At 43.2% G+C, this 17,205-nt stretch overlaps 1 protein-coding gene across 1 annotated transcript; it reads left to right on the plus strand.

Moving 5' to 3' along the window:
• Positions 1-15,714: 15,714 nt before the first annotated feature.
• LOC121766806 (germin-like protein subfamily 1 member 18) lies at positions 15,715-16,560 on the plus strand. Its single transcript, XM_042163044.1, has 2 exons — positions 15,715-15,838; positions 15,992-16,560. The coding sequence occupies exons 1-2, from the start codon at positions 15,715-15,717 to the stop codon at positions 16,558-16,560; spliced, it is 693 nt and encodes a 230-aa protein (XP_042018978.1).
• Positions 16,561-17,205: the final 645 nt, after the last annotated feature.

Here is a 17,205-nt window from a genome sequence, read left to right on the forward strand (position 1 = left end):
CAGCGAGTCCCAAAGGAGCTGGTGAGACTCGCTGGTGAATTCCAGGTGAATGTAAGCCATAAACAAGAGAAAAACTGAACTCATTTCTAGAACGCATGCACCTGATTTTAGAGTGGATGACTTGTTCCTCAATTCTGACCACGTCCAGATCCACCGTCTGCGGGTTCCAGAGTAGTAGCATCCGGTAAGTCTTTTCATGCTCGGAGGCCATAACGTGGACAAACTTCCAAGCAGGGAAGTATCTCGCAATGAACATGCAGATGCTATCAATGTCTTTAAACTTGGTCTCTAAGAGACCCATAACGTCGACCTTGTTGGACCTTATAAAGTTCGCTACAACAGGTTATCTGCAGGGTTGTTGTAGGCCACTGACATTCCATGTTGTCACTATCATTGGGACGGTCTGGATCTCAGAAGCGACACGTCTTTGCGACGGGTAATGTTGGAGATTTCCGGCGGCTGCTCTTCCAAATGATCTGATTCATTAACAATGCTCGAGCCATCTGTACCTCTAGGGCCCCGACTCTTGTAGCATGTAGGATCTCAGGTCTTTTGCTGATTCGGGTCTCAGCTCTTTGATCGCCCACGGCTCTTTGATTAGCCGGATCTTTAGACTTGGAGCGCTTATCTTTTTTACTAATTCCTGGGTCCTTTGGTGGTCGTCCTGGAATAGTAACAACGGTGTCGTGTCCAACATTCCATCCCGGCTTCCTTCCTTTTCTCCCAGAGTTGTCCGCCACAACCTCTTGGAGTGATGTGAACGCTTCTTGATCAACACCTAAGGCAACTTCTCCGCCCCTCGAACCATCCTCGGACGGGTCAGCCACGGGTTCGGGTTCAATGGGGTCAAAGGGTGCCTCAATCTCCTCAACTTCCGAGTCCTCAACTCTAGCGTCAATTGGGCCCTCGGTGAATCCCTCCTTCAAAGGAGCCTGTTGTCCTTCAACATTTCCCTCAGTTTTCTCTACCAAAACAATCGCTTGCGTAGCTGCTGTGCCTTCAATGTACATCGGGTAACGCACCACATTGCCTTTTCTATCGACCATTGTGTCCTTATCTTGGTTTGGTCTGATCGCAGTTCCCGTGTCGGGCCCTGTCGTGCCTTCACTATTTTCAAGGGTGGCATACTTGTTAGCTGTCTCCACCGTGGAGGGTTCTTTGTTTCTTGCAGCATTTTTGCCCTTATGCTTGCCCGAAGGCATCCAAACACATGTGTTTGCATTTTTTGGCCTTGTATTCCCGCCGTTTGGGAAATATTGATTCTAGGGGGCATTAGCTGAGCCACAGATTTGGCTACGGCCTCTAGATTTGCTTCGGCCACTCATAGGGGCGGGCCCTCGGGATGTCACGGGACTTTTCACGGTCTGGGCCTTTTGACTTGGGTTGGCTTAGGTTAGCACGCCTAATCCTTTCTCTTCCCTTTCTTCAGGTCCGGGACATCCTTCGCCAGCATGGCCAAACACCTGGCATGTGCGGCAGTATTTAGGGAGGTGCTCAAAGGCAATCTCTTGATTTACCCCCTGGCATAATAATTTTGATACTGTTTCGGGGGTCCTTAAGGATATTGATAATAACCTGGACCCTTGGCCCATCCAACGTGTATTTGAGGATCGTGTCCTCGCCCACCATAACCGGCATGCCAACCATGGTGGAGATTTTTTCGATAGCCGACTTATTCCAAAGGGTCAGAGCGAGATCAGGAATCCAGATCCAAATGGGAATGTCAACCTTTAATTTCTTCTTGAAATCAAAGTCCTCCGAGGTCGGCTCCAGGATGAGCGGTATGCCAAAGATTGATTGGGGGTCTTTTACCCATACTTTTTCGAGATCTTTTTTTATTGCGGAAGCTAAATATAATCCAGCATTTTCTGTGGAAGGTTGCCTTGACCAGGACTTTCCAACGTTGTATCATGCCTAGGACTACTTCTTTACCTAGAAATCGTCTTGCGAACATACCACTCAGAGACGGACCCCAGCCTTCTCGTATCGGCATAAGGTCCGCATTAGTGAGCATAATTGATTTAGAGGTTGTGGAGATACCTTTGGCACTAAGTAGGGTGTGGACCGCTTGATTAGCTACGAGCCAGGCGCTTTGTCGTTCCTGCTCAAGCCTTGCCTCAAGTTCTTCCCTCAGTTCCTCCTCAGATTTCTTGTAGACGTCTCCGTGTTCACCATTCACTCTAACGGGGATCATGTATTTCGTGCATAGGGCCATAATGTCGAGGCCTTTCCTATAGTTCGAATGAAGCTGGTCCAGGAGTTTTCGCCGAGTGTCGGCCTTGTTATTCTCTTTGGCCTTAGCAGCTTCATGATTTTTGTTCCGCACTGTATCCTATTGGGCTTCAGCATTGCTCGAGGTTACGAACCGATAGAAGCTCGCCTGATATGCCTCCAAGGGCTGGTGTGGTCGCCGGATTTGTCGAGCCAATGTATTCGAAAATAGGCTCTTACATTGTGGTCGTGCACACTATGATGAAGGAACCTGCAAAACAAAATTAGAAAAACACAAATTGACTAAGTGTTGGACACAAACCTTGAGGGTGTAGGGGCCCTAGGAAAGTGAGGTTGTTCGGAGGCGCAGACGTCCCGCGGCAAGTGGTGTCCATCTCGGCAGAGGTGTGCGGGCCTCGTGCAACGTTGTGCACACATGAATAAGTAACCTGTAAAACAAAGTTAGAAAAACAAAAATTGACTAAGTGTTGAAACCAAACCTTAAGGGCGTAGGGGGGCCTAGGAAAATGAAATGGCTCGAGGGGATGCACGTCCTGGTGGAAGGGTGGCTCGGGCCTCCGTGCCTCTGATGCTCCAAAGTCTCCTCCTACGGTAACCAATGGTCCATGTATTCCAAACCCGGCCTAATGACGATCCGTGAACAGTGATAAACTGAAGGACCCGACCCATCTGAGAAAATCCCGACCCGGTGCGGCCCAAAACCGCTGGAGCCCAAACTCGAAAACCGAACACAGCCCAAACTCTAGGCCCAAACCTAGGAGAGACCCAATCCGGATCCGAACCCAGCCCAGACCCGAAACCCGAACCTAGGTAAGATCCGACCCGACCCGGATCCGTGACTCACAAACCCTAACCCTAGAACTCAGCCTCCAAATTTAAATTTTGAATTGAAGTGTCCAGGTTCAATGTATGACCGTTGGTGAGGGAGCGTCGGAGACCCTTGAGATACCGGCAAGGCGGCACCAGAGAAAATTAGGGTTCCGACGTATCGGCTCTAGAAAATTCTAAAAAACAACAACACTTCTCCAGTCGTTGATCTACACGATTGTGCTTGTCGCCGGAGTGACAAAACCGCCCAGAAAGTCGCCGGAAACCTGCAAAAAACACAAACACAGCACAGCCCAAGAACAATCCACCTGTAGCAGAAATCAGACCAAAACAGAACAAAGAGACCCAAAAACAGGGGAAGAAGAGAGAAAGAAAATCGAACAAACACTAAGAAAAATTCTAAGTGTTGGTCAACCTTCTAACACCAAACCACCCACAAATGAATCCTTCACGTAAAAATGAAAAAATGAAAACCCCAGGGGGATAAACACTTCACGAACAACCTGCAAAGGAGATCAAAATACAACAAACACCTCCACAGATCGTGGAAGGCAATGGAACATTAACAAACCCGCAAAGAAGAACCCTAAAACACAATCCCGAAAAATTTTAAGCAACCAAAACACTAAGCAATCAGTGATAAACACAGTGAAAGGTTGAAGAAAACTTAGGATTGAATGTGGAGAGCAACCGGCTTCAACTGCAACTCTTCAATCGAAAACCTAGCACATTCACTTCTACCCAAAGAAACCGGCCTTAATCGATTTGTTACACTTTGCCGGAGAACAGGAAGAGAAACTTCAATTTCTGAACTACACTTTAACCGGGATGCGAAACTTCAACAGCCTTCCTGATAAGTCGTATTCTAGGCCTTGGTTACTGGTCAGTATGATGTGCGGAATTGATTATATCTGCAAAACAGTTGCTCAAAGTGTGCAGGTTGAGTGTTCTAGCCAGTAGGCAAAGCTTCAAATACTTCAGGTGAAAAGGGCATCAGGACGATTACGTACTGACCAGTATACATGCAAAAATGGCTCGAGATGGAGAAGAAGGATAGCTGGGACTGATCAACCACAATTAAGGGCAAAGAAGTCATCTCACCACAAGGTTTTACCCTAAAATCAAGGGTAAGCCTCCCTATAAAAGGAAGCCACATGGAGAGAGAAAAGAAAAAACTCTCAATTCATCATCATCACTCTTAGGTAGAATTCTCTCGGTAGTTCAGTCCTTCAGCCCAGTCCAGAGTCTCGTTCCTCGCCACAGCCATGGTCACTTGAAGATCATCAGTTCGCCGGAGTTCCATTCTCTCGTTCCAGTCAGCACGATCGTAGTTAGCAGTTTCATCGCCCGGAGTGGCAAAACAATCTTTATTCGCTTTCTTAGTTAACCTTTACTCATTTTCTTTCGTTGGATCTACTGCATTTTCAGTACTTATCATCTTTTGAAGTGTTTTGTTGAGATCCAAACGTTTTATGCAATGAAGTTGTTTTTATGCATCTCTTTCTTTTCAAATCTGTTTCATTCTGCCTAGGTAGCTTAGATCTAGTTGTTGCAGTAATTTCTAAGTGTTGGAAGCATGATTTCATTTGGAGTTGTTCGATCTGTGATTTGTTAGTTCAGTGGCTGTTTAGATTTATTTTCTAGAAGTGTCTTAGTGTGAAATTCCAGTTTACGTGATTTCTGCCACCCTGCATGTTGACCAGTAAGCATAATTGCAGTTTTAGTGTTTGATCGGTTGATTTGAAGTTTTAATTGTAGATCTGTGTTCTTGAAGTTGTTAATCTGTGTTTTTATGGTAATGAATCTGGTTTTGCTGGTCTGATTCGATTCACGTTGAAGAAGACAACATCTCCATCCAAGTTTGGGACCACTTTTGCTTTTTGACAACTTTTTACTTTTGTCCTTACCTTTCAGCTGCTACTTTTCAGATCTGCAGGCCCAGTCACCTAACTACCACTACCTTCTGATATTCTGTTTAGCCCAAAATAGAAACCTAGTACTCTTCGAATATTTTCTGTTTCACCATGTCCCCGTATCGGATCTTTTTGGGAAGATGTGCCATTTACCGGTTGGAATTGAACACCGGGCATACTGGGCAGTACAGAAAGTGAATATGGATGCTACAGCCTGTGAAGAGGAAAGGAAGCTGCAGCTTCAGGAGCTTGAGGAACTTAGATTGGAGTCGTTCGATTCCGCCATGTGGTACAAGGAGCGAACTAAATTGTGGCATGATAGAAATCTGAGAACCAAGGAGCTCCATGTAGGCCAGAAAGTACTACTCTTCCAGTCAAAGTTGAAGCTCATGCCTGGGAAACTCAGATCGAAATGGACAGGACCTTATGTCATCAACTCACTCCGTTCCAATGGAGCAGTAGAAATTTAAGGGAGTCTTCCTAACTCTGAACCGTTTATTGTGAATGGGCATAGGCTCAAGGTATTTAGAGACAACAATGATGTGGCTGTAGTGGATAAAATTCAACTACAACCACGTACCTTGGCCGCATACTGATCGGTAGGATAGGAATTTAGAATTCCATTGGGCCAATTCTTTTGAAAGTTCCACACTTACTGGCCAAGTAGAATTCTAAATTGCCTAAGAGAAATGTAAATATTGTAAATATTTGGTAGTTAATTAATTTGAACCTTTGCATGCTAGTTAGTTTTAAGGAAAAAAAAAGAAAAAAAAAACAAAAATATTTTTCGGACCTCAAATATTAATTGGGAATTCGTACTGACCATCAGAATACCATTTTGGTGAAACTCCTATTTTATTTAAGTGTCCTTTTTACATTATTTCTAATCTAGGAAATATAGGGGGAAATCATTAAGGGACGAGTTTGAATTTGTGGACTTTCTACAGCTTTTGTAGGGTGGCAGCGGCTGGAGGGGGCGCGTGAGCAGAGAGAGTGGACACGCCGACCAATCAAGAGTCAGTATTCTCAACCGTCTCTCTTTTGAAACGACGCGACCGGACACCTCCCATAGCCGGTTACAACTACCTACAACTGCACGCTCTCTCCCAAATATCCGTACCGTCTCACCCATTTTTCCTCACAAACACTCATTTACATTTTCTCTCCCAGAAATTTCTTTCCCATCTCCACCAGTTCCAAACCCTACTTTCCACCACTAAAGTCGCCATTATTCGACTATGGGTAAGAAGGCTTACGCAAAGAAAATCAAACCCCACCGGGGAGAAGTCACAGCAACACAGCAGCCGCGGGAAGAACAGCCGCCGAGCCCACAACCACAACCGCAACGGCAACGTTCGGAGCCGACTCCTCAAGCACCAACAATGGTCTCCTTGGAAGCAATGGCGGCGTTTCTTCGACAGCAGGACCCCAATAGGGATTGGTCGGCGGCGCTGGCCGGTTTGGGTCAAATCGGGGGACAAGAGAAAGTACTCGGAGAAAATCCTTCGAAACCGATTGTGCCATCTACAGCAACACTCCCCACCCCCATTGCGACTTCCTCCGGAATTCCATCAGAAAGAGAAGCTCCGTCGACTACCCCACCACCTAAGTCTTCGGCCCTCAGAAACTCCACAACACAGTGATTCAATGGAGATTGACCCCATCTCAGCTCATTACGATTCCAACTCGGAAGAACGTGAAGCGAGGAAAGGTCAGGAATAGGGGAGCCTACCGGGAGCAGGTGAGTCAGGGAAAACGCTGACGGCGGGAGTCGTTCCCCGAAAAGTGGCGAGGGAGGAGATAGATCTGAACGAATCAGCCAAGAAGCAGGGCCTAATGACCGATGAGGAATTTCAGGCTATTTTAGATGATGTCAATCGGATGGAAGATGACACTGCCGTGGTGGCTGGGGGGCTAGACCTCGCATCACGAGCAGTAGGAGAAAGTGAAGAAGCCGAAGAAGGAAACCGCTCGAAAAGCCAAGCCAGGGAAGAAGAGATTATGCCGGAATCATCCCAGCTAGAAGCAGAGGGGGGTGACACACTTGTTGAAGCACAGGAAACGAAAGCAAAAGAAATAGAAGCGAGACCAGAAGTACCCAACCCAGTGGCACCTCCAATAGTAAAGCCCAAGCCCGTCAAGCGGAGACTAGTATTGAAGGCTGATCCTAAGGCAGACAGGCCTAAACCGCACAGGGTTTCACAGAGGTGTTTGGGAAAGTGGGCAGCCAAAAAGGCCGAACCGAACACTGCGGCAGATCCGCTTGAGATTGTGAGTGAAGACGAACGGGCAACTCCCAAAAAGCCTGGGGAGGAGTCCTTACCTACTGTCGACCCAAGGGATTCTGCAATGGGAGTCGATGAAACCCCTCAGACACAAGGTGGCCGGAGTGAAGATACTGAAAGGATGGCTGAGGGTCTGGACCTCACATCCGAGTCAGTAGAACCTGAGGGATCGGAGGAGGATGATACCCATGTAGAGAACCGTTCCACTGCCCATGAGGAGTCATTAGCAGAAGAGGAAGCCAGATACCAAGTAGAGAGGAAACGGAAAGGAAAAGTCGTTATGAAGAAAAAGCCTAGTACCAAGAAACCGCGTATCGTGAACACTGGCATAGTGATCACTGAGGCTGCTCAGAGGACCCCATCAAGCCGGCGAGAGCAGAGTGACAGTGAGTATGGGATCAGTGAGGAATCTGAATCGGATAGTGATACGTCCATGGAGGATGAGGAGTACAAGGAGCAACAGCTTCCAAACGATCATAGGGAGTTATTGCATCCACCTGCAGAGAGACTCCGATATAAGCGTTGGTCGGTGAAGCTCACAGACGACGTGGTGGATGAGATGAAATTGTTTGACTCCAAGAAGCTCCAGGACGCCTACCGCAACAAGGACGACAAAAGCAAGCAGATCAAGTGTGGGAAGGTACTTCATCTCCCTTCTTTAGATGAATTGAAAGCTCGCGAATCGTTTCTCGCCCTTTTGCATGCGTTGGGTTTTGAGTGGCTGTTAGAAAATGAAGCTTTGAATATCCCGGTCAAATTGGCCATAGAATTTTTTGCGACCTTTCGATTTAAGGTCACTACTGATCTGGATGAAGAGTTTATCAGCTTCAAAGTGTTTGGAGGTGAGATTAGGATGAGTTTGGTTGAATGGACTGTACGGTAGGAATGTGCAGTTTGGAAGAGGCCATAGGGCCTGAATGGAGAGAGAGGGAGCGGGGGATTCCCCGTAGACATGTGGAATTTGAGCCCCAGGTCGCCTGGGAAGAACTGACTCACCCCGAGGCAGGACAGTTCCAGTCCACTATCTCTCGTTCCATCCATCTCAACGATCCTATTCTACGCCTGGTTCAACTTTTCTTGGATTTCAACCTTTTAGGACAGTCGAATTCTGCAGTACGGACGTCAATGACGGAGTTGTACCTCATGTGGTGTGCTAAGAAGGGCAGGAAGTTGCACCTAGGGTTCTGGACAGCGTACCAGTGCCACCTCATCGCTACCCACCCCGCACGGAATCTTTCCCTTTGCCACTACTTGGGAGTTTTTGTGAGGAACAATATAACCGTCTCGGAGGGAGAAGACTTATCCCCCTTGACGATGGTGGACGCCCCAGGTTTGTTTGATACCCCCTTGTTCGTCCGAACGAACGCGGTATTCATGAGGCAAGGCGTGCCACACTTCTATGCGATGGGAGAGGAGGCTTTACCAACTGATCGGGCAGCGGCAGCTCAGGGAGCACCGGCACACGATCAGAGGCAAGAAAGAATGGAAAAGGCTGTGGACGAAATAGCAGAGGAAAACAGACAGATGAGATCAGAAATAACCCGGTTAGCGTCAGTAATGGAAGGGATCCTGAAGGAGTCTGTAGGACAGAGAAGGCAGAGTCAGAAGCAAGAGGCTTTGGAGACGATTGTTACCAGGCTAGGAGAGGAAAACCACCGGATGATAGCAGAAATGACCAGGATGGCGTCCGTGATAGACGAGATATTGATAGAGTTAACACAACGAGGCCAAGAGGAAGCTGTTGAACCAAGTGGCCATGGTGGCCAGAGTGATGAACCGCAAGTACCTGAGACAGAAGATAGGGAGACCGATGTGCCGGCGCATGCTGAGGAGCCGGCGGAATTTGACGAGAACCAAGCTGGAACTGAAAAGGAACCACCTGCACCGCCTGCGCCGCGAAGGAACAGGCGTCACCGATAGACCACCCCTACTGACCAGTTAGTTTTCTTTTTATTTTCAGTTTTTAGTTTTCGTACTTTAATTGTTTTTTTTTAGGTAGTATAATTTGTGTTTGTGCGCTAACCTCATTTCTAACACTTAGCCTATTTAATAGTCTAAGTGTGAGAAGTAAAGGGTTTGTCTCTTTGGCGCATGTTTTCTGTGTTTACTTGTTTATTGTTTTTCGTAAGCATGTTGGCCCACACTTAGCCCATTACATGGTCTAAGTGTGAGGAGTTGTGTATATAGTTGTTTTGTTTTTGTTGGTTTCTGTTGTTTTGTAACTCCTCCCACTTAGCCTATTGTATAGTCTAAGTGTGAGAAGTTTTTATTATAAGTATGTTTTGTTGTGTTTTGGTATGTCTGTGTGTCGGTCATACTGGCCATTACCTTTTTCCACTTCACAGCCTCATCTGGGGCAGACACGTGCGAAGTGGGAGGGGGATTGCACTGGCCAGTATGACATGTGTATACGTGAAGTTTGTGTTTGTGTTAATGTCTTGTTAGGTCTAGTTTTTTTCTTTTGTGTGTTAATTGGGATTAAAACTCAACTGTCCTGAGCTGACGGTGAAGGGAATTGAGGGAGATACGACATGCTGGAAAACAGAAACCACCCCCCTTAGTACCTCCTAGCCAGGATAGATGATGCAAGTATGAGGGAAAAGCCCATCCTTATAGCCAAACACGAAAGCCCTCTTAAAATGTGAGTTATAAGCTTAAAGTGGAACCACTTTCCACATATTTTGAAAAGAAAAGAGCGGCTACCACGAACTACCTAAGATTAAGTGACCACGAGTAGCGAACACTGAAGGCAGTAGGAAACCCCCCCCCCCCCCCAAAAAAAAACCACCTTTAGAACCCATTTTCTTAACTCTTTGTACCCAGATATACACCCCTAGCCACTGGGATTGTGTGTGCAAGGAACGGGACGATTGGAGCTTACTGGCCATAAGGTGTACAAGAAAGCAGAATCCAGCTGGGCAAGAAAGTTTGGAAGAAAATCGACCAGGGAGTTATCCTAGGTCCACAAAAAAAAGAAAAAGAAGGTATAAGGGTGGCGAAGCCACAAAGGAAAAAAGAAAAAAAAGAGAAGAACATGAAGAGAAATGGTCAGAAAACTTGACCACACAAAAAAAGAAAGAGAAGAAATAAGGGTGGCGAAGCCACAAGAAGCTACTGACCAGTTGGAGATCATAGCCAGAAGCGCCAGCCAAGAGAAGCAACAACCAAGAGCCCAAGTGCACACAGTTCCCCCACCTCAATAAAGCAGAAATTTTGAACCTAGAGCCTTAGGAACATCCACCCCAAAACATTACAAACCAATAGCCCCATTACAAACCTTTAAGCCCTTCAGTAGCTACCCGTGAGATCTAAGTCCGAAGCAAGAGAAATGCAGTCCTAACATTCCTGGTGAGGTATGAGTGACTGAGTGAACCTAGTGTTTGGCCGAGATGTGTGGGCGATCCTGACAAGCGGATATACTGACTGGGAGAGAAAAGGGGGGCGGCGGAAGTTCAAGGCTGTCTAAGGCCGAATTGCACCTGATCCCGAGGGGAGGGATGGTTGAAAATATAGCCCAATTACTGTGTTAATGTGTTTTAAGTGTTTTAGTTTTCTTTTATGTGTTTGTCTTTGTTATGTGTTTTTCTTTGCGTCGTAGTTAGAGTCTAGGGTAGGATAGAGTCCGTCAGGGGAGTAACCAGGCTAGAATTCGACTTACTTCTTTTTGTTTGTTCTTCACGCTTGAGGACAAGCATGTGGTAAGTGTGAGCAGTTTGTTAAGTCGTATTCTAGGCCTTGGTTACTGGTCAGTATGATGTGCGGAATTGATTATATCTGAAAAACAGTTGCTCAAAGTGTGCAGGTTGAGTGTTCTAGCCAGTAGGCAAAGCTTCAAATACTTCAGGTGAAAAGGGCGTCAGGACGATTACGTACTGACCAGTATACATGCAAAAATGGCTCGAGATGGAGAAGAAGGATAGCTGGGACTGATCAACCACAATTAAGGGCAAAGAAGTCATCTCACCACAAGGTTTTACCCTAAAATCAAGGGTAAGCCTCCCTATAAAAGGAAGCCACATGGAGAGAGAAAAGAAAAAACTCTCAATTCATCATCATCACTTTAGGTAGAATTCCCTCGGTAGTTCAGTCCTTCAGCCCAGTCCAGAGTCTCGTTCCTCGCCACAGCCATGGTCACTTGAAGATCATCAGTTCGCCGGAGTTCCATTCTCTCGTTCCAGTCAGCACGACCGTAGTTAGTAGTTTCATCGCCCGGAGTGGCAAAACAATCTTTATTCGCTTTCTTAGTTAACCTTTACTCATTTTCTTTCGTTGGATCTGCTGCATTTTCAGTACTTATCATCTTTTGAAGTGTTTTGTTGAGATCCAAACGTTTTATGCAATGAAGTTGTTTTTATGCATCTCTTTCTTTTCAAATCTGTTTCATTCTGCCTAGGTAGCTTAGATCTAGTTGTTGCAGTAATTTCTAAGTGTTGGAAGCATGATTTCATTTGGAGTTGTTCGATCTGTGATTTGTTAGTTCAGTGGCTGTTTAGATTTATTTTCTAGAAGTGTCTTAGTGTGAAATTCCAGTTTACGTGATTTCTGCCACCCTGCATGTTGACCAGTAAGCATAATTGCAGTTTTAGCGTTTGATCTGTTGATTTGAAGTTTTAATTGTAGATTTGTGTTCTTGAAGTTGTTAATCTGTGTTTTTATGGTGATGAATCTGGTTTTGCTGGTCTGATTCGATTCACGTTGAAGAAGACAACATCTCCATCCAAGTTTGGGACCACTTTTGCTTTTTGACAACTTTTTACTTTTGTCCTTACCTTTCAGCTGCTACTTTTCAGATCTGCAGGCCTAGTCACCTAACTACCACTACCTTCTGATATTCTGTTTAGCCCAAAATAGAAACCTAGTACTCTTCGAATATTTTCTATTTCACCATGTCCACGTACACGGCTGCATATCAGAATCCTCTCACGCCTACTAGCCAATAGGATACCACCTTCAATTTCTTGCCTATGTAGAGACTCAACCCAAGCGTGGTAGCTAACCAAACCTTTCCAGAATATCACCACAATCACTCCAACTGTCACCATCTCTGTGGGATTCGACCCCTACCTTCACTATACTACCCAGTAGAAGAGGGTTAAGGAATTATTGATACCAGGTTTTAGGCTTAGCAGGGGATTGTTTCATCCTGATCAGTAGGATACACCCTTTGCTTGAACGACACCTACGCAAACCTGCTCTTTCACTTCCCAACGTTCACCGGAAGAGGAAGAATCGCCGCAACCTTTAACCTCCCTTCTCCGCTAGATTTCACACCGTCAGCCACCCAAAGGGAGACTTCCGGTGCTACTGGAGTGGGGGGAGGGCGACGGAAACTGGAGGTGACTTCAAATTGTCGGAGAAGACAAAGTAGATCTGGAAAAAATTTCAAACATGAACAGCCTCAAATTTTCTTCAAAACCGGAGTTTAACGGGTTAAAATCTTCGATTCGTGATAGAGAATCAGATTCTCGAAGATTTAATCCACCAGCAATGCGTAAGGAATGAAGGCGAGGAAAGAGAGGGCCAAAAGAGCTTAGAGAGAGAATGAGGAATCTAGAGAGAAGTCAGAGGCAATTCTTCCTAAAGAGAGAAAATCTCAACCACACTTCATTGTCACTCATGGTGATGCGATCGAAATAGTTGGTCACCATTTGGCCAAGACTGAAGCCTCGACGGTTCAGTAGACACCACATCATGTAGAGCTCAGTGTTGGAGACTCCCTCCACTATCCACTCTTGCAAAGATCAACTGTGTGATAGCACGATTGAGGAATCCAAAGACAGGGTTGCAGATGGATGTGAACTTTGCCTTCTGATAAATACGGATTTTGCACGTTTTTAAGGTGTAGATTTGGCTCATTTTGAATGACAATCATGCAAAATATGTCATTTAATTGCAATATTTGTACAATTTGGTATGTTAGACGCATTTTATTAGAAATGTGAGAAATAGACTTAGACTAGGGCACAAAAAAGTCAAAATTGAAGTTCGGAGGATTCAGACCATGTCAGTGGTCCGCCTCCTGCCACTTTAGATATTCAAGAATACTCTGACTATCATGAGTTATATAACACAATCGACTGTTCTTAGTGGGAAGATTCTATGAACATCCATTATTCGTAAGGTTCCACGAGTACCGAAGCTTGAATCTTGATTGCTCATGGCAAGAATTTCTCGAAGCTATTTATCGGACCTTTGATCTAGATTTCATCTTCACAGAGATGAGAAAACTTCTCAACAAAATAATGATGGCAATTTCATATTTGGAAAAAAATCGAAATCGGGTCTGGTTCTGTCATCGAGGTTGTTGCAAGAAACGACAATAGGTTGCAACCACAAATACTCGTCGAGACATGAATGGTTGAGAAGAATGTGGTGGAAACCAGATTTCATCCGAAATTTCAAAGCGCAAAACTCATTGTTGTTATTATTGGTTATGTCACTTAAGTCGTTGAAGAGATCTCATGCCAAACGATAGTTTATCCATTACTCGGTGGGGTCCCGAGAGATATAATTTTGTTTGTAAATGATGACCAAAACTATGACAACGAGACAAATATTGAATTTTCAAACTTCAACCTTGAGAGCAAGGTGGTTTCTAACCATGAGGGAGTTAAAATGGACCTAGAATATTATTTTATTCCATAAATTTCATAAAGGAGCTAATAATTTATGTGTATGATTACTTTAGACTATTTTATGATTTTATTGTTTAGTTATTAAGATTTTATTTATTTTCCATAATTGTTAGGATGTGATTTATTTTCCGTAAGTTTGTTAGGATTTAATTGTTTTATTAATATATAGGGCATCTTTTGTACACACATATTTTAAATATATATTGAATCTTTTATTTTTACTAAGAAGAATAAAGAATTAAAAATTTAATCTCATTCTCTCTTCTGCCGTGAAATGCCCCTAGCACTTCACTCATGATGGTTCTCTTTTATCTTTCATGTTCTACAACAATAGATCAAGAGTCCATTAGACTGGTCATCTTATATCTAATAAAGTCCACTGCGTTGGAGATTTCTTGCTACTCATTTTTGTGCTCATTTTAATTAATTTGTCCGGTATTTTATATAGTGAAAAATTGGTTATATGGTTAAAATTTATAATTATCTCAATATATTTCATTGTCTTCTAAGTTTATGGAAATATACTAGAATTTGGTCATGATTTTAGCGTAGCCTTAAAATTAATTATTTTTCTGTTTTTAGTTTAGAATTAGTTTGTTTCTCCGATCGACCGACATAATTGAAAATATCAGAGTCTCATTTCCTCACCCTAATGCCATTCGAGCCGTATTGGTATTCTAAAGATTATAGATATCCAATCGGGTGACTAACAAATTCATAAGTGACGTAATCCAAAAAACCTCTGCCTGGAGAAGTGTTTTCACTTTCAAACTTCCTTAATATTTCTTTCACAACTATGAAAAAAAAATAAAATTCAGTCGTATCCTACAATCAATTTAAAAATTTTCACTCCATTTAAATAAAATCGTAAACTTATACAGCAGCAGAATGAATGAATTTTCGACAAAATTAACTAAGCGAATGAATATTCATTTCCCGTAGGTTCATAGCACAAAGCTATATAAATTATAAACAACATTGAGAAATGTACGTGACTTAATTAAATTCAAAAAGTTATTTTATAATTGAAAAGTACCACTTAGTAATAATTTGTCTTTTTGCAGGAAAAAGTAGATGCTGAAAACCTGCAAATTTCTCCAGAAACAAAGTGTTCATTCAACATCTGAGAGATAGTATTCGATCATTAGTGAAGAACAAATTTCAACCGTAAATAGCAAACTCGATTGGAAAGATGATACGACTTCCTTCCTTAATTTTATTACAATCTTATTTTTCAACTTTTCCTTGCAAATGAAATTGTTTTAAGTGAGACTGTCTTTCTGCTTTTTATTGATTAATCTTAGACTTTATTACATGTAAATCGATGTTTGCACCTATTTAACTTCTCCTCATAATGAAGGTCGAACATTGGTCTCTAAATTCACAATATTTTTTATGAATTACTATACCAACTATAAACAAGAATATTGGATTTTGAAACGTACTAACCAAATTAACAACATATCTAACTGTATAACTTAAACTAAAATCACAAATATATCAACCATAGTGACATTTTGAATCCCTGAAATGCACATGAGATATTTTTAATTAATATTTATTATTGTTCAAGTTTATACCAACATTTTCGATAGATATAAATATTTTTGATATATTATCGATAGTTTATAGTTTGTCATATTATGATTATTAGCACTTAATGATATTTATACTATATATATATATATAGATAGATAAAAAAACATCGATCGATCGCACATAAGATGATTTTACCACTATTCCCAAAACAGAAATACTATCTACTATAAATATTCGCATTAATAAAACATATATCAAACACAAACTAAGTCAACATAAGCCATGAAATCATCGAATCTGTTGTTATTACTCATCTCCACACTGAGCCTTTTCTGGTCTCATGCCTCTGCGGCCGATCCCGACCCGTTGCAGGATTTCTGCGTATCCATTAACGACACAAACGGCAGTAAGTACAACTGCAACATTTGTTATCTTAGAGTTATCTTACCTAAAATGCGTATTTTATCTATTAATGACAAGTATAACTGCAACGTTTGCTATCTTGAAGTTATCTGACCTAAAATATTAGTTTTTTTAATCATGTTTTGCACTTAAATAGCATATGTGAATGGAAAGCTGTGCAAAGACCCGTCGTCCGTCACGTCAGACGACTTCTACTATGCGGCGGGCCTACACAAGCCTCATCCAATAACAAGCCCCTTCGGGTCGAAAATCACCATGGCATTCGAGCGCCAGTTCCCGGCCCTCAACACGCAGGGCTTGGCCATGTCGCGGATCGACTTCGCCCCCCGCGGCCTCAACCCGCCCCACCATCACCCACGCGCCTCGGAAATGATTGTGGTTCTGCAAGGCATGCTGTACACGGGCTTCCTGTCGACCAACCCGCACGACCCGACCGCAAACGGGACGCTGTACGCCAAGATCTTGCGCCCGGGGGACGTGTTCGTGTTCCCGAGGGGCTTGTTGCATTTCCAGTACAACATCGGGCAGGACAACGCCGTAGCCTTTGTGAGCTTCAACAGCCAGAATCCGGGGGTGGTGACGCCGTCGAGGCTGCTGTTTGGGTCGGAGCCGCCGGTGTATGCTCGAGTGCTGGCGGATACTTTCCAGATTGATGAGAAGATGGTTGAGTATTTGCAATCACTGCGATGGGAGGGGAATAACTAGATTATTTATTTTATATTTATATATATATGTTAATTACATTATGTTGAATAAAAGAACCTGTGGATATTTGTTGGTTTGTAATTTTAATTGCAAGTGTATACTTGCATAGCGTTGATATACATTATCATCACTGTTAGACCATTGAAAGTTGTAGAGTATATTTTAGAATTTGCATCAAACAATTCAGTTGTGAATCTTGTGATCTAAAAAATGGAACTACTAAAATCAAGATAATAAAAAATAAATAAATAATAGTAATAAAAGTATACTGATGTTTAGAATTAATTTGTCTAATTTATTAAGTAATTTTCAACATTTTCTAGTCGTTTCTTCAAGTACTCCATCCGTCCCCATTTTTAGTTCACTTCATGGGTTTTTAACAAATGTAAAGAAAAAGCGAATCGAAAAAGTTGGTGGAATATGGATCTCATTATTATATATAGTTGTATAAGGGCATTCACAATATGGAGTCGTCCCACAATCGTGCAAGACAGCGGCCGGGACGGCGCCTATTGCGCGCCGAGTGGGGGACGTCCCGAATTTTTTTTTAATTTTAAAATTTTTTTATTTTAATTCTATATATACAACTCATTGCACTTCATTTTACTTCATCTTTTTAATATTTGATGAACACCTACAATTAAA

The sequence above is a fragment of the Salvia splendens genome, chromosome 15 (assembly GCF_004379255.2).
Source record: "Salvia splendens isolate huo1 chromosome 15, SspV2, whole genome shotgun sequence".
Classification (NCBI taxonomy): domain Eukaryota; kingdom Viridiplantae; phylum Streptophyta; class Magnoliopsida; order Lamiales; family Lamiaceae; genus Salvia; species Salvia splendens.